The 22,518-nt window shown below is 40.7% G+C and overlaps 1 protein-coding gene across 7 annotated transcripts in view; it reads left to right on the top strand.

Annotated features, from left to right (window-relative positions):
- Rbms3 (RNA binding motif single stranded interacting protein 3) overlaps positions 1-22,518 on the top strand; it is a 1,348,289-nt gene that overhangs the window by 855,412 nt on the left and 470,359 nt on the right. For all 7 annotated transcript variants that reach the window (XM_036192502.1, XM_036192498.1, XM_036192497.1 and 4 more), the window contains one exon: positions 7,038-7,096. In XM_036192502.1, coding sequence (XP_036048395.1) covers positions 7,038-7,096 — 59 coding nt within the window. The remainder of the gene's footprint in view (positions 1-7,037; positions 7,097-22,518) is intronic.

The following is a 22,518-nucleotide window of genomic DNA, read 5'->3' as shown; positions in this document are numbered from 1 at the left end:
TTGGGCTTTCATGATAGGAGGAGGGAACCAATTCCCTCATGCTGTTCTCTGATCATGGTACACACATGCAAGCATACACACAACACATACATGCACACACATATGCATGTAAGCTCAGATACACTCTAAGTAAATATAATAAAAATTTAAAATAACATATCCATGTATGAAAATATTACCCCTTTCAAATACTTCCTTCTTTAAGAATTTTGCTTTAGTTTCCCCTTCTAGGTGTTCTCTTCTCTAAGGGTTTATTTAGAGGAGGATACTGTCCACAGAATCCTCTCATCTCCCTTCTCTTCCCACAGCCAACAGCCCCAGGGGAAGCGGTATTTACTGTAGTAGTGTGTTACTGTTGCTATAGTGAAATGCTATACAAGATGGATGGACAAAAGTGTATCTCCCCCCAGTTCTGTATGCTGAGACAAAGGTGTGTGCAGTCCTGTTTCTAACATGGTCTTTCTTGGTTTGGAGATAGCTGTATGGCTCCCTGTACCTTCTCCTCCCTTTCCTCTACCCACCCACATGGCTTATTCTCTACCTTAACCATCTTCAGTAGGCCCTGTCTTCCACCATGGCTTTCTCAGAGTCTGGGGATGAAGACTCAGATGGGTTCATTTGGAGGAAAGACTTCACCCATCACATTATGTCTGCCCTTGGCCATTCATTTGTGGCTCAAATGGTTAATTGTTTGAAATATGCATTTTTAATTTTAACATTTTGTTATTTGTGTTATGTGTATGTATGTGTATCTGTATGAGTTCATGTGCACTATGTATATGTAGGAGCCCAAGGAGACCAGAAGAAGGCATCAGATCTCCTGGAAGTGGAGTTCCAGGCCATTAGGTGTTGTTTGAATCTTAGATAGTCTTTTAATATAAAAACAAAAAACAAAACAAAAAACAAACAAACAAAAAACCAAAGTCAGGTATCATAGTGAAAGCTTAAAGATCAGAGAAGCAGAACAGCCAGCCACTAGTTCTTATCCTACAAAATCCTCAGTCTAAAGTGAGTGAGTTCCTGTTTCCTCATTTCTTATATACCTTTCTCTGTCACAGGCATGAGACCTCAAATTCTGGAATTAAAGGAGTACGCTGCCACTGCCTAGCTCTGTTTCTCTCCTTTACTGAATCAATCTCTTGTAGCCCAATGTGGCCTTGAACTCACAAAGATCCAGACATCTCTGCCTCCAGAGTGCTAGGATTAAAGGCATCTGCCACCACAACCTGACCTCTATGTCTAATCTAGTGGCTAGCTCTGTCCTCTGATCCTCAGGCAAGTTTATTAGGGTATACACTGTATCACCACAATTAGGAGATACCTGTGGCTTCCGGGAATCAAACACAGGTCCTCTGTAAGAGCAGCAAGTGCTCTGAACCACTTAGCCAAGTCTCCAGCTCCCCAGATTAAAAAAAAAAAAAATTTGTGGATATGAAATGTGGCTGGTGTAGTTCATCATGGGCTAGTCCCTACCACATTCCAAGAGGGTCCCTCCACCTACAAACACATTCCATTAGTGCCCCTAAGTGCCAAAGAGAAAATGAATGAGCCACCCAAGAAGCAGGAAAAAAAATCACATTTGCTAAATGGATAGTGTTTCATCCATTAAATGAATGTGATCCCTCCTTTGCGTCTGGTATCCATACAGAAGGTATGTGAAAAATGAGTTAGTGGAAAGTTAATTGACTGCGGAGACTCTATCTTTAGTCTCTGCCTGTGTTTTTTTGAATTAATATACACAGAGGGCGATGTGGTGAAGGACTCAAAAATAAATTCTCTGTAGAAATATCCTACCAATTTGATGTCTTAATAATGTATGAAGAACAAACCCATAATAGTAGATATTTTCGCTTCAACATGGGCAAATAAAAGAAGCCTCTCATTTAAATTAGGCTTGTGTATGCCAATGAAGTATGAAGTATGTCATCCAAATATAGGTTGATGTAGATGCAGCATGAGACAAAGGGTAAATGCCAGAAAAGAACTAGCTATTCCCTTTACAAAGTAAATGAAAATGTGTATGAGAAGTTAGTGAAAAGGAGCTTAAGAAGACAATAGCTAACATGTGAATTTGATTTTGAATTATGTGCGCGCCGTGTGTGTGTGTGTGTGTGTGTGTGTGTGTGTGTGTGTGTGTGTGTGTGTTTATGTGCACATGAGTTCAGGTCCCCAAAGGGGCCGGAAGTGTAGGTTCTCTGTGGAGTTACAGTTACAGGAGGTTGTGAGTTGCCTAGCATAGGTGCTGAAAATGGAGCTTGGGTTCTCTGCATATAACTGCTGAGCCATCTCTCCAGCCCTGCTAGCTACTATTCTAAAGAGGACTCAGAACATAAGGAAAATGGTGTTTGAAATATGGTTGAACTGGGGACTTTATGACTGCATAATTGGTGAACGTGTACATACAACGTGGAGGGGTGCATATTAGTTTCAGAGTGTCCAGCCAGGGCTGTTATGTGACCATCCATACTGGCTAAGGAAGACCCACATGGAAAGGATTACAATATAAGCTTCTCTTACTCCATTTATTTATTTCCACCAAGAATTTCAACCCCCTGCAGAAGTTGGCTGTGGATAGTATTTTATTTCCTCTTTCTGTAGGAAATGAAGAGATGGCAAAGAGAATTGGATTTGTCTGAAAGCTCCTGGAGCCAGCAGGCTCACGGGATCCCCTCAGCTGGCCATTTCTAGGCATTATTTAGTGACACAGTCAGGTTTTTCAAAGTCAGATTTTGTTTTCCACTCATGGGTGGCAGAGCTGAAGAAAATCTTTACAAAGACTTAAATCTTCATCTAAACCTTAAGAAGAGGAGGTAACATAATATATATTTAGAATTAGCCTTGAGCTCAAAGCATGTAAAAATATGTAGTTTTTTTTTTTTTCATCTGACTACTGGTGTGTGTGTGTGTGTGTGTGTGTGTGTGTGTGTGTGTGTGTGTGTCTGTGTGTAGGAAGCACTCAAGTTCTGCTGTTTCTGGCTTCTGTTGCGTTGAAAAGCTGAGCCTGGGATGTAAGTAGAGTATGTGGTCAAGAACAAATGAGGTTTGAATTGTTTTTTGAGAGAGAGCTTGAAAATTAAAGAGGAGAGAGAGAGACAGAGACAGAGACATAGAAATAGAGAGTGAGTTACAGAGATACACAGAGAGACGTAGGTAGAGAGGCTTATATCATAATTTATGGGAAATAAAGTTATTTCCTTTATTTTTTTACTTGCTTAACAAAATAATCACAAGTGCTTTCTGCAGCAATGCATTTGCTATCTTTTTCTTACTGTAAAGCACTACTGTGTCTTTTCATATACAGTGCTGACTGAGACAGAGCCAGCCATCTGAGGGGTGTCAATGCAGTGGGACAGTCTAGGGCATAGTCTAAGAGTGCTGTCATTGGGTGGGAGTCAATGTGAGATGCACCCATTTCTAATTGTGTTTTCACTAAATTTTAATTTTGAAGGTATTTCTGTATAAATAATGTTGCAGGACTATCTTTAGGGCTGGAGAGATGGCTCAGCCATTAAAGGCTAGGCTCACAACCAAAAATATCTTTAGAAACCAATAAAGGAGGCAGGGGCGGGGCTTAGACTTGTCTCTACTGGATGAGTCCTGTCATGGGAGGCCTTCTTGGGGGCGGAGTGCAAGTAAGTTGGGCGAGGGAGGCTGGGGGGCAGGAGGGGAGAAGAGGGGGATTTTGATGTGTAAAATGAATGGAAAAATTTTCTTAATAAAATAAAGAAACCATAAGGGGGACTAGAGAAGTGGCTCAGTGGTTAAGAGCACTGCTTGCTCTAGCAGAGGACCTGGGTTTGTTCCAGCACCCATTCATTGCTCACAGCCACCTGTACGTCCTGTTCCAGGGGTTCTGATACCCTCTTCTGACCTCCACATGGACCATACAAACACGTGGAGAACAGACATAAATGCAGGCAAAACATTCCTACAATAAAAACAATAAAGATACAAAATTAAAAGGAGAAGAGAAAATACAGACGGTATTTTTTTAAATTCTTTAAAATATAGAAACCAATTAAGAATTTTTGTCTTAAGGGTTATGTGCCTGTTGTGTGTTAGTTTTATGTTTTGAGCTGTTCTCTCTCTCTCTCTCTCTCTCTCTCTCTCTCTCTCTCTCTCTCTCTCTCACATCTCTTGCATACTGTGTTATTGGTACTTTTCATCCTCCTTCTCATCCTCATACTCTCCTCTTTCTCTCACCAAGCACCTGTTTGCCTAAACAGCCTGTACCTTGTGAACTTCTGTCTGGATAACTGATATGACATGTGAAACTTTCTCCTCTGAAGATAGTATTCGAGCATGTTAAGGTTTTACTGGTCATTTTTTGTGGGTGTCTCTGCAAACAAAACACTAGGGCTGGAAGAATAATAATCCAAATCAGGCAAGTACGAAATCCAGTTCAACATGGCTCAGTAGTCAATATGGGTATAAACCTCTGAAGTCTGACATTGGAGTGGGCAGTTTTATGTAGGCATGTTTAAGTACAGTACAATTTGAACAAATGTTTCCTGATGTAGCACAATTCTTGTGCACAATGGGGCATAATTATGTCAAAACTGTTTTCAAAGTACATCATTTCTTCCAGGAAGATAGGTTCTAAAGGTAGACTACATGTGTTATCTTCAGGGGCTAGGGGGAGGATCTGATGTGGTTTCACTCATACAGATGGTGTAGGGGTCATCTTGGCTGTTGGCCATCTCCAGTCACAGTTGTAGGAGCTTAGGGGAGCTCCTAGCCATACAGATAGTACAAAGGTCACCTATACAATTAAGTATCTCTGTTCCTGCTTGTGGGTGGCATGGTTTGGCCCTACAGATAATGCAAAGTTTAGTGGTTCTCAACCTGTAGTTGTAACCCCTTTGTGAGGGCATCAAATGACCCTTTCTCTTGAGGTTGCCTAAGACCACCAGAAAACACAGATTTTTATATAATTATTTGTAACAGGAGCAAAATTACAGTTATAAAATATAAGTGAAAATAATTTTTTGGTTGGGAGTCACTGCAACATGAGGATTTGTATTAAAGGGTTGCAACATTAGGAAGGTTGAGAACCATGAGTCTAGACTATTAGCCACCTTTAGTTCCAGGCTTCTGGGTGGAAAACAGTTTGTACATCTTTCCCTTGAAAAGACAACTCTACTTGTTTAACGTTCCTGGTCTTCCTGGTGCTATCTGTGAATGTAAGGACCTTTATGCTCTCCAACATTTTATTCAGGCAGAAAACTTGAGAATGAAATAGAATGTGAATAGGAAATATGTACAAAGTGATGTGAGTAATTGTAGTGCTCAGAAACTGAGGCAAGAATATGTTTAGTTCTGGGCTAGCCTGAGAACACAGTGGAGGGGAAAGAATATGATCAAAATATATTATATGAAAAATATTTTTTAAAAAGTAAAAAATTAAAAATGAGGTCTATGTATATAGTGATGGTAGAATGATGGCCAGCATGCACAGGAAAGCCTCCAATTTCCTGTATCACTCAGCATGTCTTGAACTTATGATTCTCCTACCAATACTTGGTGGGACAGGCAAGCACCATCACATCTAGTTTATGCAGTTCTGAGGATCAAACTCAGGGCTTTGTGTCTGCCAGGCAAGGACTCTGTGGAGCCTCATCCACAGCTCTATTAGCCACATTTCTTAGTGGAAGATTTTGACAATTCTCAGGGTTCTCTACAGGCAGTCATTGGAGAGAACCTTGTGAAGAATAGCTAGTGTAGGTGCTCTGCTTCTGACAGTGTACTCAGTCTTCCAGGAAAGCCCCATCAGCCCTCAGAGCAAACCTGTAAGCTCCAGCAGCCCTCATAACAACCCTGCAGACCCCATCAGCCCTCAAGCAATCCTGTAAGGAAGACTGTGTTCCTCTCCAAACCATCCACTGCTAGTGGTAATCCAATTTGTTATTTATTTATTAAATTTATTTATTGCATTATTTTGTGTGTTTTGCCTGCATACATGTCTGTGCACCACAAGCGCTCTTGGTTCTGGCTGAGGCTTGGGTATAGGGTCCTCTGGGACTAGAAATGCAGGTGGTTGTGAGCCATCATGTGGATGCTGAAGTCCAACCAGGATCCTCTGCAAGAGCAGCTAGTGCACTTAACCACTGTGGCCCTTGAGTCATTATTTAAATATGGTTATCAATGTCATCATGCAAACTGAAATGGTACAAAGAGCTCAGGTAACTTCTCTAGCCAAACAGATCCAGGTGGAACTGAAATTTGATCCAGGGCATATTGATGCCTAGATCTTCATTCTCCTGGACCTCCCCAAAACATAAAGTTTGTTGAACTGGAAGGATTGATTCATGTAAATGAGCAGTAGTAGTAGTAGTAGTAGTAGTAGTAGTAGTAGTAGTAGTAGTAGTGGTAGTAGTTTGAAACTGAATCTCACATATGTCAGGCTGACCTTGAATTCCTTGTCCCTATGTGGCCAAGAATGACTCTGGAATCTTAATCCTCCTGCCTCTATCTCTCACCTGCTGAAATTGCAGAAGTACAACAACACATCTGGTTAATGGGTTGCTGGAGGTGTAATCCAGGGCACTATTCATGCAAATACTCTCCCAACTGAACTACATACCCCCAGCCTGTAACTTTCATTTTACAGAAGATATGCTGGCTGGGAGGAGCTGGGCTAAGGTGTTCAAGATGACAGTAGAGGTCTGTGTGAGAATGGGGCACAAATCCCAGCCCAGTAGTTAAGTTCAAACTTTTTTTTTATTCTGGAGGTCCACTGGTGACACTGCACTTTGGTTCCCTCTTTTGGATACCTGTGTTAGCCTGATGGGCATATTCTTGAAGGCACAGTCCAGAGCTTACCTACAGAAGAGGAGTCCCCTGGTACCAGGAATAATTAGTATAAGACCACCCTCATGTGAGAATGGAGCTTTCTCTTCTAGGTGCACCCCTGCTCAATAGTGTATGCCCCAAAGTTCATAGTTCATGGTCATGTAGGTGTCTTCACTGGGTTTCAATAACATAGAGCTTTGTTCTCTCTCTCTCTCTCTCTCTCTCTCTCTCTCTCTCTCTCTCAGGTATGGAAAAATTGTATCCACGAAGGCAATTCTTGACAAGAATACGAATCAGTGCAAAGGTAGGTGTGATGTCATCCTACTCTGAGCTCTTATCTGTGCCCTTTGGTCCATGATGTCTCCACTACAGAGGTCCAGCTGCACAGTGAGCATGGCATGCAGTCAATGGCAAGCTGTGGGATGTTGTCAGTGCTTTGATGGGTTGTATTTCTGGTAACATTGCTCATTAATTTTTTTCATTAACAAACAAAATGGAAATCACAAATCAGAACAAGTATCAAATTGCTTCAACAAAAAACTGAATTAGCTTCTAACAACTTCGCGTTGGTCTGATTTGAATGATATTATCAATGATACAAATTGATTTCCTATGTAAAGATGAGGTGTGCAGGGGGAAATGGTCTCTGGCAAATCATGCTTAATTTCTCTGTTCTTCAGAGCTCTATCAAGATTTGTTGACTAGAAATGAATTTAATGATGGGCCAATTGTATCTATGCTTTAGCTATAAATATCTCATAAGATTCAGGATATTATTCAGTCAGGCTTTTTCTCTTTTCTCTCTGCTGGAAATGTTTCAGGAATCATTTGACAATGGCTGTGGCTTGTGTTTCTTCATGTCTGGAATACCACACAGTGTTTAAAGGTTACATTAAATTATTTGCATAATCTATACGGTCACTGCTACATGACTTGGTTCTGACTGGGAAATTAGAATGCTTCTTGTCACTTATATTATTTCTTGCCCTTAATCCAGTATTCATTGTGATACTGAAATCAAGTACAGTGGGTAAGCCAAAGAGAATATGTGCAAGTTTTAGCAAAGGACATTCATGTACTCTTAAATGTCCCCTGGTCTTCTGGGTAATGGGTAGACAAATTCATTTCAGTTGCTTTTTAAAGAAAGTGTTGCTCTTCTGTGATTGGCTCAGGAGCACAACATGTCTGAGACAGAGAACACCAGCATGTAAGTTCTGAATAGTTTGACCTGGAGTTGAAAACAAACTAGTATTAAGATGAACAAGCATGGAAGCCTGCCTGTAGTCACAGCATCTGGAAGGCAGTCAGGGGATACTCCAAGCAAGCATGAAAAAACACCATGCCTCAGACTAGCTGGACCTGTGAGCTCTGGGTTCAACTATAGATCCTGCCTCAGGAAACACAGGGCAAAGCAACTGAAGAAGATACCCACAACACTGACCTCTGGAGTACATGCACTCACACAGACACACACAGAGAAGTGAATCCTGACATCCTTGGTGGGTCCATTGTGGTACTGACTGCACTGTGAGAGTGGAGAGTAGATCCTGGGATCAGAAGTAGCTGCATAATATTGTGGATAAAATGTTCTTTTCTTGAGAATGGAAATTATAAAAGCAAGCAAGAAAGGGATGAACAGGAAAGTCAGATACTCAGGGAGAAGATTTCCAGACCTGTAATTGTCTATATCCTTGCAGTTATGTAAAGTCCTAGCAGGGAAGGGTTGCTGTGGACACCAGGAAGGGGCACAGAGTTTGGGGGACTTTAAAAATTGTATCTGTTGGATCTTAGTCATTAAGAGCACTTGCTGCTCTTGTAGAGGACCTGAGTTTAGTTCCCAGCATCAACATGGTATCTTACAACTGTAACTCCAGTGCCAGAGTATCCTGTGCTCTCTTCTGTCCTCCATGGGCATTGCACACATACAATGCATATACATACATACATACATACATACATACATACATACATACATACATACATTCATAAATATACACACATACATTCATACATTCATACATATACACACATACATACACATATATACATGCAGGTACAATACTCAAACACATAAAACACAAAGAAAATTTTAAAATAAAGTAAAATTGTATCCTGGATACAACATGGGCCTCTTATTTGATTAGTTGTTTGGGGCAGCTATCCTGTGATTTCTGTGTGTACTTCAGATGTCTGGAAAAGTGAGAGGAGCTGAATTATCAGTGGGGGTGGACACTATCTACTTACCTATCTATCCATCAATATGTTACCAATCTATAATTTAACTGGAAGAAATGAAGAAGTCACCACCCTGGTTCCTAGTTACCACTGATGGGGGTTACCCTGGGAGTTTTCAAAAGTGCTTGCCAGTAGATAGAATTAGGGACAGCAATTATTGAGTAAAATTGCTGATAATTGCTAACAATGGCCAAGGTAAGTAGTGGAGGGGTCTTAATGTACATTCTTTTCTGTGGCTCAGTTACTTTTACTTTGTAATGCCCACGCTGCTTGCTCTGTGTCCTGGCATCTCCTCCCTTCTTCTTCCCACTGTCCTGTGTGCCTGAAAATCCTGCCTATCTATTGGCCATTCTGATTTTTATTAAACCAATCAGAATGCCACACCTTCACAGTGTACAAAAAGATTATTCCACAACACCTAATTTAGAGAGTCCCATGGAGAAATAATGGGATTAATACTGAGGTCTATCATGGTGGTAGAGAAGGGGGTTTCTTATGTAATCTGATAATAAAAATATCTAAATATGGGTGGGAGGAAGACTCTACTCATATGTCCTTTTGTAGGAGAGGTATGAGAGAAAGCAAAAGAAATAAATAAAACCTGAGACTTGAGGGGCTGAAGAGATGGACTCAGTGGTTAAGAGCAGTTGATGCTCCTGCAGAGGACCTGAGTATATGTTTTTTTATCAGCACCAAATTGTTGGGCTGTGCACACAGCCTATAACTCTAGCTGCAGGGGATCTGATGCTCTCTTCTGCCCTCTGTGAACACTTGCATGCATATGCACAGACAAAGACACATACACACATATACATAAACATAAATAAGAGTAAATCTTAAAACTTCAAACTTGAGAGGACTTTAAGAGAATTTGTATCCACAGGACAAGTTAGGTATCCACAGAAACATGAAAAAGACAGTTATTTGCCAAGATAGCTTATATGCATTTAAATAGCAGATGTAGCGTGCATGTCATCCACTACTGGTTGATGTAATTGTGTCTGTCCATCCCTTTTAGTGCTATCTTTAGTTAGCCAAGCCATTTACAAAAGTCCTTGTGGAAAGAGCAGTAAAGGACATTGTTTTGATATTATTATGACGCTCAAAACATCTTTTCAAATACTTTATTCAAACCTATCTTCAAACCATGTATGTATTATATATATGTACACACGCACACACACATGAATACACACACACATACACACACATATGCACAAGTCTGATCATTCTTCTCCTTTATTAAGAAAAATACAGAAAATATGAAAATTCTAGCTTCTGGGGCATATAAAACTTTTATATAGCCATTAAAAGGGAAATCATGAGGGCTACGGTGACAAACCCCGGAAAATGTTTATGATATGAAGGTAAATCAATATGAGAAGAATATAAACTAATGCATGTACTGTATATGGACAGGTGTCAGCACTTGGAAGCTGTGCTTTTGACTTTGGTGGAGTCTTATTGCTGGTGTTTAATTGCCTCTCAGCTGACCATCTGTATAGCTTAGGCTCAATCTCTCAACCTCACTGAATCGTGTAGGAAAAGATAAGGTGACAGGAAGGCCTCATTCATAGGGTATGGCAATGATAGACTTACATACAGAACAGGCACACCAGTACTTTATACCACTTCACATAAAAGTCTGATAGTTTTCATTTATCTGTGTGAGCACTGTGGATGTATGTGTGTACATGTGCATATGCTTGGTTGCTCTCCATCTTATTTTTGATAGGGGATTCTCACCAAAACTCTAGCTCACTGGTTCAGCTGGACTGGCTGGCCAGCAAGCCTTAGGGGTCCTCCTATCTCTCCAGCGCTGGGATTACAGGCATGCTGATTTGTACACGGGTTCTGGGAACCTCAACTCAGCTCCTCTTGTTTGTACAGCAATCATTTTACCTGCTGACCATGTTCCCTGCCCAGGAGGCTAACAATATTTTTTGTTTGTTGCATGTGCATATGTGTGTTGTGTGTATATGCACATTTGCATGTTTGTGAACATATGTATATGCATGCATATGTCAACATGTGACAGCATGTTTAAAGAGGCCCAAAGTTGATGTCAGGAATCATCCTTAATTGAGCTCCAATTTCTTGTCTAAGGTGAGGTCTCTCCATTGAACACACATAGCTAGTCTACCTAGTTCTCTTTCTCTTAGGACCCATTGTCTCCTCTTTCCTAGTGCTGGAACTACAGGTGGGTCACGCTCCAGCTGTGGGCTCTGAGGATTTGAACTCAGCCCCTTACATTTAAATGGCAGCAAGTTCTTTACCCACCAAGTCCAAGGCTAGCATTATGAAGGAAAATGAAGGTAATTGTGTTAGTGAAGAGCACAGCTGATGTTGTTATTTTAACATTACTTTCAATCTATTTTGTGGTATTTTCAAGAAAAAGTATATTCAGCTCCCAGAACAATTCAGTTGATTTCAATTTCTTCCCATTTCATTTTATATATGTGTATGGGTGTTTGGGCAGCATGTTTATGCACCATGTGCATGCAGTGCCCACAGATACCAGAAGAGGACATCGGGTCCTCTGGGACTGAAGTTGCAGAGGTTTGTGAATTTCCATGTGGGTGGTGAGAATCAGTTTCATATTTATAACCAATGAACCATCGCTCCAGGCCAGAACCTGTTTGGATTTTGTCTGTACTTTGGTTGTTTGGTGACACCTCAGAAACCAGTGGCCATAGGTTGTTTTGTTTTGCCGAGTGATTTCAGGTGTAATTGAGTTTGAAGACGATGTTACCCTCTGTTGCCTGATGTTGAACAGTAAGCAGAGATGGAGTTCTCCGCAGCCACTTTCTTTAGGCAAGAAATGAAAGTGTGGGAGGCGTCCGAGCTTCCTTGTTAAATTGCTAAGATCATGGAGGCTGTCATTAGAGGTCACAAATTGGACTTAATCTTCAGAGAGACACTTCCTTTTCACTTATTTACAACCTCTCCTCTGGCTGGAGGCGAGGCAATCCAAACAACCTCTCAGAAGACAAGGGCTTATTTATTTCTTGTTTTAAAGATGTAGTCAGGTTTTCCAGGAATGGTTACAGGGGCTGAGTGTCCTCATGTTTTGAAAGGCATGGGAACCTGCATCTGTCAGCCTCCTTCCCGATGCAGACAGAGGCAGCAGCGGGCTGCCATGGGTCAGCCCACAAGCTCGGCTCTTCCTTAACCTCTAGAAGTTTTTATTCTTTCAGATGCTTATTCTTTTCAGCATCCCACCTGCTCCCTGATAGTAGTTGGGCGGAGACAATCACATATTGTTACAGAAGGACCATCCAGAACTCTTTAAGCATCTCCCAGTTGTAGGCATCTTCTTTCTTGTGTGGTGTCTGAAAGAGTTTCCACTCCGTGTAATATAGCAAAATAAAACAAAACAGCCACTCTCGGCCCCAGATGACTGGAAATGGCTGAACAAAGCAAGCCCTTTCTCCAGATGGGGAGTAATCACAAACAGACCTCAATTCAATCAGACAGTCACACGTGAGGATGAAGAAGCATTGTTCATGTCTGAAGACTTGTTTGGTTTTCTTTATTTATTTTTTATGTTTTAAAATATTTTGCTCTTCTCCATGGGCTTTTCTCCTGGGCCCAGTATATTTGTTAATTGAAAAGTTTTCAGGAAAAATTCATCGAGAGAACCCACTCACTCAACACAAGGTCTGAATCTTTAATGCCTTGCATTATCTGGACCTCTCCCTGCTTTTAAAGGCTGGTTTGGCTTTTTTCTGCCTCTTACTCCATTCCATTTTTCTGGCAGACATTGTGTAGTAACAGATCTCCCATAAAAGTCTCCAGGCCTCCCTGTCATATGCACAACTGCAGTTAGACTGCCCAGCATACCAGCTTGCCACTCAGAGTGGAAAATATTTCATGGCCACAGGTTGACTGAGCTATATACGTGGAAGCTTTTTTGCCTTTGACATTTCACTGGATCCTTAAGAATCAAAGTTGAGGGGCTGAAGTTGGGTTGGCTCAGCAGTTAAGTGTACCAGCTGCTTGTGCAGAGACCCCAAGAGTGATCCCCTGTACCCACATGACCACTCACAACAGTCTGTAACTCCAGTTCCAGGGAGTCCAACGTCCTCTTCTGGCCTCTAAAGTACTGCATACAGAAGATGCAAACATGTACATGCAAGTTAAGTCCCCATATACATTAAAAAAAAAAAAAAAACTTTTAAAAATCACAGTTGCAGATAGTTTCTGAAAGTTGTAAAATAATCCACAAAAGATGTCATTTATTCCTTATGAATAACATTAAAGAACTGTTTTCTGGAGAGGATGTACTCCTTCCTCCCTACTATGGTCCTTGTCGGGTATCTGTATTGGTATGTGCTCACCTTATGCATGTGCATATGGAGACCAGAGGTAGCCTTTGAGTATCTCTGTCACTCCATCCTCTTATGTTTTGAGGCAGGAATTCTCAGTGAACATGGACCCTATCATCTACTAGATTGGCCAGCCACCAAGTGCCAGGGATTCTTCTGTCTCTGCCTTGCCCAGTGCTGGAATTATAGACACCCCCTGCCACACCTGTGTTCTGTTCTCCAGGGTGTTATGGATCTGGACTCAGGTTTTCATGCTTGTGTAGGAAATATTTTATCTCCTGAGCCATCTCACCACCCCATGTTTGTATATTTATTTTATTTTATTTTATTTATTTATTTTAATAAATATTTTTTTCTTTATTATTATGTGTTTTAAATTTTATACATCAGCCATGGGTTCCCCTGTCCTCCCCCCTCCCGCCCCCACCCCCCTTTCCCCCAGCCCCTCCCCTCCATTCCCATGTCCTCCAGGATCAAGGCATCCCTAGGGATTCATTTAAACCTGGTAGATTCAGTACAGGCAGGTCCTGTCACCTCCTTCCCGACTGAGCAAAGTGTCCCTGTGTAAGCCCAAGGTTTCAAACAGCCAGCTCATGCACTAAGGACAGGTCCTGGTCTCACAGACTGGGTGCCTCCCAAACAGATCAAGCTATTCAATGGTCTCACTTATCCAGAGGGCCTGATCCAGCTGGGGGCTCCACAGCCTTTGGTTTATAATTCATGTGCTTCCATTCTTGCCATGCAGCTTTGGCTGGCCCAGAATGCACAAATATCTGCCTGTCTCTGCCTCCCAAGTGCTGGTATTAAAAGATGTGCTACTGCACCTGGCTTCCCAGGTTTATGTATTTTAAAAGTCTTTTTAGATGACTAAATGTGGAGGCATACTTGTGGATGAGTTCAGAATTGGTCAATGTACTTCTCATTTCTGTCACAGTTGCTAACGGGCCTTATTTATATAGCACACAGGGGCTGCAGAATCTCGTGCTAAGTCCCAGGAACCTGAAGAGATGATGCAGCTTAGTTTGTCATTCTGTGTACAGTCAGGAGAAAATGTGAGGTAGCCTCTGCGTCTGCATGAGCCCTAGTAACACTGATATGCACAGAGCAGGGGTGCTTCTGTGTGACTATTTAATTCAGGCAGGTAGCACAGCTACCCTGAGGTCCTCCTCCATCGAAACAGCTCAAGCAGAGGTGGGCAGCTGACAGCATGCTGTGGGGAGTTTTTCTCAAGTGCCTTTTATTTTCTAAAATCAGCACGAGCAAAAATAAATGTTCTGTGCAATTTATGAGTCTGAGCAATTGCATTTTGAGAGGACTAGGCACCTCCACCAGGTGGGCTCACAGTCTATTGAGCAAGAAGCTCATGAAAGAAAATGGTCTGAAAAACACATTTGTTCAATTTTCAAATAATGGGATTAGATTACAAAAAAATAAATTAAGGAAGGCCAAACAGTTTTACTTTAGACAAATTCCTTTCTCTGTGTGAGAGCACACATGTGATACTTCCTCAGAACTTCTCTTGGGGTTCACTTGTCTACTCTGATATTAATCTCACAACTTATCACAGTGAGTATGCATGGGTGACAGGTTGGCTTCATTGTGTATCAATATCAGCTTTGATTTTTATTTCTGAAAGGTCAGTTCATGTAGGAACTTGGGTGTCTTTGGTCAGGCAATCACATTTACTCTGGATTGTTCTGCAGTTTTGTTTATATAGACATGTCCAACCTTTTGATATTTTAAGACCATGTTCTCATCTACAAAGTTTACATACAAAACTCATGCAACAAGATGCCAAAACAAAATAATGAACAAACAAACTTACAATATTTTAAGTAGGTTTATGATTTTGTGCTGGGTCACATTCCTAGATATCCTGGAGTCATGCAGCCTGTAAGCCATGGAATGGACGTACTTGTGTGGAGTCTCCAAGGTGGTAGTAGTGCTTTGATAATTCTTCAACCAGATAACCAAAGGCTGTTCTCCTGCCCAAGGTCATCCTTATGGATTTTCTGTTTCTAGTTCCAGGACACTAACCATTGCTGTTGTTATTATTCATTCATTCATACACACACACACACACACACACACACACACACATATATATATATATATATATATATATATATATATATATATATATATTTATCCAGGGTTAACTTGAGAACTTTCTGGAGAAAACAAGTGAGATAAGTTTTCATGTTTTGGAGAGTCATATGCTCGCTCCATTGTTTGTACTGCCTGCTACATACATATTAGGCAAAAGTAATAAAAATAACCATAAACATCAAGTCTAACAAGCAGCATTAATGTTTTAAGCATAAATTTGCATGTGACAGAATTTAATACTGTTTTCCACTTCCCAGTGCTTTTGTACATGAAAAGATACAATTTATTAGCCAAATTTTATTAATTATAATGTAATATTAAATAGATTAAAAGCAGGATGATAGAGGTATGTTGTCTTTTTGTTTGTTTGTTTGTTTTTGACACCGGGTCTTTGTAACAGCCCTCACTGTTCCTGAACTCGCTTTGTAGACCAAACTAGCCTTGAATTCACAGAGATCTACCTGCCTCTGCTAGGATGAAAGGTATACCCCACCATACCCAGTAAGTTATGTTATCTTTGATCATAATTATAAAATGACTTTTACTAGTCCATTTTTTCTATTTTTAAAAATTATTGTGTATATACATACCTTTGTCCTGAGATTGTGACCTTTATGTAGCTCATAATCACCTCCAGCACAGTGTGAGACTTCTTATCCCTGGGGTGTTGAGTCTACAAGGCAATTCTAGGAGGTTCCTTTAATATCAGGCCTTACTTTCTCACATGGATCATTAGATGTCAAATCAGTGGAAACTCCCAGTGCAGTCAGGCATAAGCCCCACAGCCCTATGGGAAGTGCCAGGGTGCCAAAGCATGCTGACAATTGTGTTTCACCAAACTAATCTTGAAAAGTAGTCACTTGTGACTCAGAAGATTGATTTTATCACTTTGAGATTGTCTCTTTTTCTGGTTTGAGTATCCATTTTCATTTATTCATTATCTTATAAATATATGAGATATTTTAGATATGAATCTACATTTAAAACAATATGCAAAATTTGATCATGTATGGTGCACAGATACAGTGCATGTGCACCTGTAAAGTTATTAAGACATGTCAGCATTGGGGCTGGAGCAATGTCTCAGCAGCTGTGGATGCTCACTGCTCTTGTTGAGGACCAAGGTACAACTCCCAGCACCCACATAGAGGCTCATAACTGCCAGGAACTCCAGCTTTCTAGGGGATCTTAGGCCCGCTTTTGGCCTCCATCGCATCCTGCACACATGTAGTGCAATATGCATGCACTAAGACACACAAATACAAATAAAGTAAACAAATATAATTTGTAAAATATTTCAGTATTTGGTACCATGTAAATAAGAAGAAATCCAAATATAAAGAAAGATACTTTCAAATATAAAGAGGGGCCATAGTTCCATGATAGAGTACTTGAATGGCACAAACAAGGGGCTGGGCTCCATCTACAACAATGGGGGAAATAATAATAATAATAATAATAATAATAATAATAATAATAAAAGAGGCACTCTCAAGACTTTTCAGTTGACATCTACACCAAGGAACTATGCAAGTAATAATATTAAATTTTCTTGGATAAGTAATTTAATATTTCTGAGCATCCTTTTCCTCAACTGTCAAATGAGATTGGCTATGCTACAAAACAAAAATCAAAATCTGCATGGAGTCACCTGTGTTAAGTGGTGGGCACTGAGGTCAAGCAAATCCTTCAGTGGGGTTAGTCTTGGAGTTCTGCTTGTGGGAACTGTGCCATAGACACAGGTAACATGGTGAAGTTCTGTTTGTGTTAAATGTAGAAGCTGTATGTGTCTCAGGCTTTGTTAATAGCTAAAGGAGAAAAGCTTAAAAGATGTTTCTTTCCGCCATTGTATGGTTGGCTATGTGATCCCATGACCTGTAAACTTGATGCCTGTGAAGAAAAGCACATTCCCTTGCAATGGCAGGTGGTGGAATTCATTCTGATTGAGCTGGATAGGCCTCAAAAGAAAATATTTCTTTGTTCACCCTCTGTGATCCTGATCACTCTGCAGTGTTGTTTTTCCAAGTTCAAAGGCACAAAGAAGAAAAAGCCATAAGGTTCTTGCTTTGTTGTTGTGTCTGTCCATGGTGTAGCAGAGAACAGGTATCATCGGCTCTGTAGTCACGTGGTGGTCTGATGTTTGCCTTGCACATATTAACTTATTTGTTAATCTCATTGCTATTCAACCAGTTATTTTTATTCCATTTAGTTTAGATATGAGAACTCTGGAGTATGAATGAGGAAAATTTTACATAGCAAAACTGACAAAAATAGAAACCTATAAAATTGTAAACAGACTCTGAAGCATGAATATGTCATTTATCATCATTTAACAAGTGGCTATTAGCCAGCTTGACCATTTCTTTATTTATGAAATATTGTGGATAAAACATTTGTGGACTCTGTTCATAGGACCATTAAAAACATCCATGTTTCCCCTGTGTTAGGGAAGGAGAGAAAACTTCAAGGCATATTCAACATCTAATTCTGCTATGTAAATGGCAATCTATTTTATTTTATTATTTATTAATTTATTCTGCATTTATGTGATTGTGGTGGATGTGTCTTTTGCATATGTGGGTGGATGTGTGTGTGTGTGTGTGTGTGTGTGTGTGTGTGTGTATGTGCATGTATGCATGTCCATGTGCTCAAGGAGAATTCAGTGTGTCCTGCCCTCCATCTCCACTTTTTGCCTTCTGACTCTCACTGAGCTTGGAGCTAGGCCAGCAGCAGCAAACCCCATTGATCCTTCTGTCTCTGCTCTCTATAGTCCTGGGGTTGCAGGCACAAGCCACTCCCAGCATTTTACATGGGTGCTGGGGATTAAAACTCAGGTTGGCGTGTTTGAACAGCAAGTACTCTTACCCACTGAGCCATCTCCCTAATTCCCAGTCCAGATTGTTTGAATTCCTAAACATTCCCAAAGACCTGCTGCTCATTCTCTGATGTCATCCCTGACTGAGAAGGCAGTGGAATCCCTGAAGATGCTGAAGAAGCTTCTCTCTCAGCTCTGCATGTTTTCAGAAGCTGCCCTGCATGGGGGAAATCCAGAGCCCAGCACAAAAGATTTCAGGGACCATAGGAAGAAAATACTGTGAGCACTGGGGTCCAGGGTGATGTGAAGAAGAGCCACCACTGAGATGGAAGGAGTGAAGTTAACTGGCAGAATTTGGTGAAACATACAAGACACCTTGGAAAGCATGCTATTGGGAGTCCTTTTGCTAAAGTAAATTGAAAAAAATTAACTGATGAGGTAAAATATGGAGGGCCCCCCCTCAACAAATAGTGTACAAAACATTTCAACTAATGTGGCTGGAGAGATGGCTCAGTGGTTATGAGTGTGCACTGCTCTTACAAAGGAACCAAGTTGAGTTCCCAGAGCCTGTATCTGGCAACTCAAATTGCCTGTAACTCCAGCCCCAGGGGACTCAACATCATCTTCTGTCCTTTATGAGCTAGTACCTACTCGTACATGATACAACACACACACACACACACACACACACACACACACACACACACACACACACTATATAAAAAAATAATGTGACTTAAAATTTTTCAAAGGTTCCCATGAGATCATTTTAGTGACAGAGGGTCATCAGCAAATCTCTAAGTTTGTATTTAAGGTATAAAGAAATTGTGAGAAATACTGCATTCTTTCACAGGGACTTGAGTGATTAAATCAAGAAGGCTTGAGCAAGAGGAAGCCTGATCAGTCTAAGATTTCCCCACTTTCCTCCCTTCTCCCACCGTTTCACTCCATTTCATTTTGTGATTCTGGGGATAACACCTAGAACCTTACTCCTGTGGCCAAGCATTCTCCTACTCAGCTACATATACATTCCATCCCCTCTTGTTTGTCTAAATAAATGAGACTTACTCCAAGTGGGACGTATCTATATATGCATAAACAACTCATTATATATATATATATATATATATATATATATATATATATATATATATATATATACACACACACACATTCACTTGGGTTTGTCATAGTGTCACTGTATAGATCACGAGTGGAAGATACTTGTAATGTATTTTTATTCTAAGAGAAGTTTTAAATATTTATTTTGATATTTGCCTTAAAGTTTTTATTTTAGCTTAATGAATTGTAATTCTCAAAAAGAATATCAGGCAAAAATCCCTCCACTTCTTCCTGATGAGGCTTCAGCTGTGTAGCACACCCCAGAGAAATCCCCAGGAAGTTTTCTGCCATAGGTTGCTGTCAGGTGCCTTGTGGTTTTCTTCATTTGCAAGAAATGGTCTAAGAGAGCAATAATGAGTTTGTATTGCATATGTGGTAACTACATAAAAGCTTGCCATTTATGGGGCTGGAGAAATGGCTCAGCATCTAAGAACACTCACTGGCTGCTCTCTAGAGGAGCAGAGTTCAGATCCCAGCACCCATACAGTAAGCTGGGTATCCCACAATTGCCTGCAGCTCCAGTGCCAAGAGATCCAATGTCTTCTACTTATCTGCACATGAGTGCACATGCATCATGTGCATACACTTTTTGGGAAAAAAAATCTTACTTAAGTATGAATGATGTGATTTAGGATGTATATTTGACATGTGTGTGACACTTACCCTTTCCACCCTGTATCAGTTTCACTCGCCATCTGTTATTCCCATTAATATGAGTAGTTAATGCCACTTAGACACATCTTTCTGGGATGCCCAGTCCTTGTTCTCTTTCCTTTCCCCATGACCTTTAAAAGTCTCTGTTTAAAGCCAAGGCTTTGGCTCTGTTTCTTTTCAGGGAAAATTTCAAAAATTTTATAAAATGTATCTGTCCAGATATGGCTCCAGTTTATGAGTGACCTTCTGCAGACAATGACAAGCAAGTATTCTGGGTGGATTGGTGAAAATAAGAGACATATAGAAAGCTAGAGATGGATGGTCTTGCATCTGGGGAGGATTTGTGGTATTTCCACCAACCAAGAGTCTTTAGAAACATCAAGAATTTACCCCAGTGACCTAATTGTTTGCCAACTCTTTCAACTTGAGTTTGCTCCTTCGTTCTCTACAGCATAGGAGAGGGAGTTTTCGTGCTACCCTCCATCAGTAGGACCAGCCAACCATCTCAGCAGTAAAATATGTGAAATAGATAACACCATCAAGGATCCTGGATCAAAATAAAGAGTTGAGGAAAATAGGAGGAGGAAGAAGAGGAGGCTTTCTGCCCAATTAAGAGGAAGGAGGCAAGAAGGAAGAGGAAGAAGAGGAAGAGGATGAGGAGGAAGGGGATGAAGAGAAGGACAAAGAAAAAGAAGAGCAGGATGAAAAGAATCAAGAAAAGAAGGAGAAAAAAGAAAAGAACAGGAAGAGGAGGAGGAAAAAGAGGAAAAGGAAGTGAATTTAAAGGCATGGGTCAGGAATGGACTCCTCATGTGGTTTTTCTCAGGAGAGAAGCCATGCTTCACCATGTGAGTGCAACATGAGTTTATGATTTGATGTGTCATCTTTTAAATGTGATAAACATTAACTATGGTGACAGAGGATATGACTTGGTCCCCATCAAGATTGCCGTTCATAACACTCTAATTATGCTTCAGAGAACAAATGTGTGTGGTTGAGGAATATCATTTGGCTGTACCACCAGTGTTTCTTTAAAAACCAGCCCACTTAGTTTCCTTATGTATCACTAAAGGCTGGTTGCATGCATTTTTCCTGGTGAGTTTTGAATAAACACTTGTTCCTCTTACATATGGTGCAGATAACAGATCAAAGAAAGGATTCCATCCAGGCCTAGCTTAATGAACCAATGAAATTACTTCTGTTCCTTACAGGAGTATGGATGATTCAAGGGCTCCTGAGTTACCCAAAAGCCCAGCCCAGAGTAGATGATGCCTCACTAAACCTGCATTCATAGTGCTCCCTGTGCAACTTGTAGGCAGTTCCACCAAAGAATCTCCTTTGCCCAGTTGTCTACAGCATATATAAGCTTGGAAACAGCCTTTGCTGGGTTGACTTTCCAACCTTCCTGAGCTTTGTAAGTGTTGTTACTTTTCTTTTCTTGCAGGAGTCCTTCCTGCTCAGGGAGGGGGAGGGCCTTCCAAATGGAAGGAGATAGCTGTGCATTACCTGTGTATCTGCAACTTGACATGGCATCACATAACTGAAGAATACTTAACATCCCCTTTTATATGTTGGGAAGCAAAGCCAGAGATGCTGTGCAATGTGTCAAACTCAATATAGTGGAAATGCAAGATTATGTCTGCCTGACTCACAAAAATAGATCTCTATTATTCAACTCTTTCCTGGTTCCCAGATAATCCTCATGAGTAAGATTAATGCAGTGATCCTACTGCAGTGGTACTGCTGCTTAACCAGTACTGCTGCTTAACCAATGACAGACAGACTGGAGCACAGCATTTTGAGTTTATGTAAAGGCAGAAAGTTTGAAAGAAACATGGGGTAGCTCCATCCCACTTATGTCCATGGTAGCATAAGCAGTGTTGGTTGGGCTTTCTGGTTCTGCTTGTCACTTAATACTGGTGTTAAACATGTGGCAATTGTGCCTTCAAAGCATAGGCATCTTTGGAAAATAGTTTGGTCACATTGTGCTCTTATAGCACTTTGGACTTCTGCTATTATGAACGCATGCCCATGTTTCCGCTGGTGATAACTTTAATGTAAGCAATAGTTTAATACATTGTAAGTGGGGAAAATAGCCATGAAATGGTGGGTGGAGTGAGTCCATGTGTGTCTGATGCTCTCTCTTGGTTTAAGTTCTAGAAGGAGGCAGGGCTCCCTCTCAGTGACTGATTCTCTCAGCAAGCATGATTTTCCATCTTTCTCTGTTCTTGCTGGCTCACCTCCTAAGTTGGCTCAGTGGGAGAAAGGTTAAGACCTTTAAAGAGCCCATTCTACTCCAATTATTTACCCAGGCTCTCTTCTTTCCTTTAAATATCTTCTACTTAGTGTCCAGAGTATTTGTGGGTCAGTTTCTTCTTGATGGATGAACCCAGGAATCCAATTCAGAGATAGGATTTCTATTTGGGTAAGATAGGATGATACCTAGTCCAAAGTCTAGTTCTT

Source organism: Onychomys torridus, chromosome 7, assembly GCF_903995425.1.
Source record: "Onychomys torridus chromosome 7, mOncTor1.1, whole genome shotgun sequence".
Lineage (NCBI taxonomy): Eukaryota > Metazoa > Chordata > Mammalia > Rodentia > Cricetidae > Onychomys > Onychomys torridus.
The sequence above is the reverse complement of the archived record's forward strand: the minus strand, read 5'-3'. Positions and strand labels throughout refer to the sequence as shown.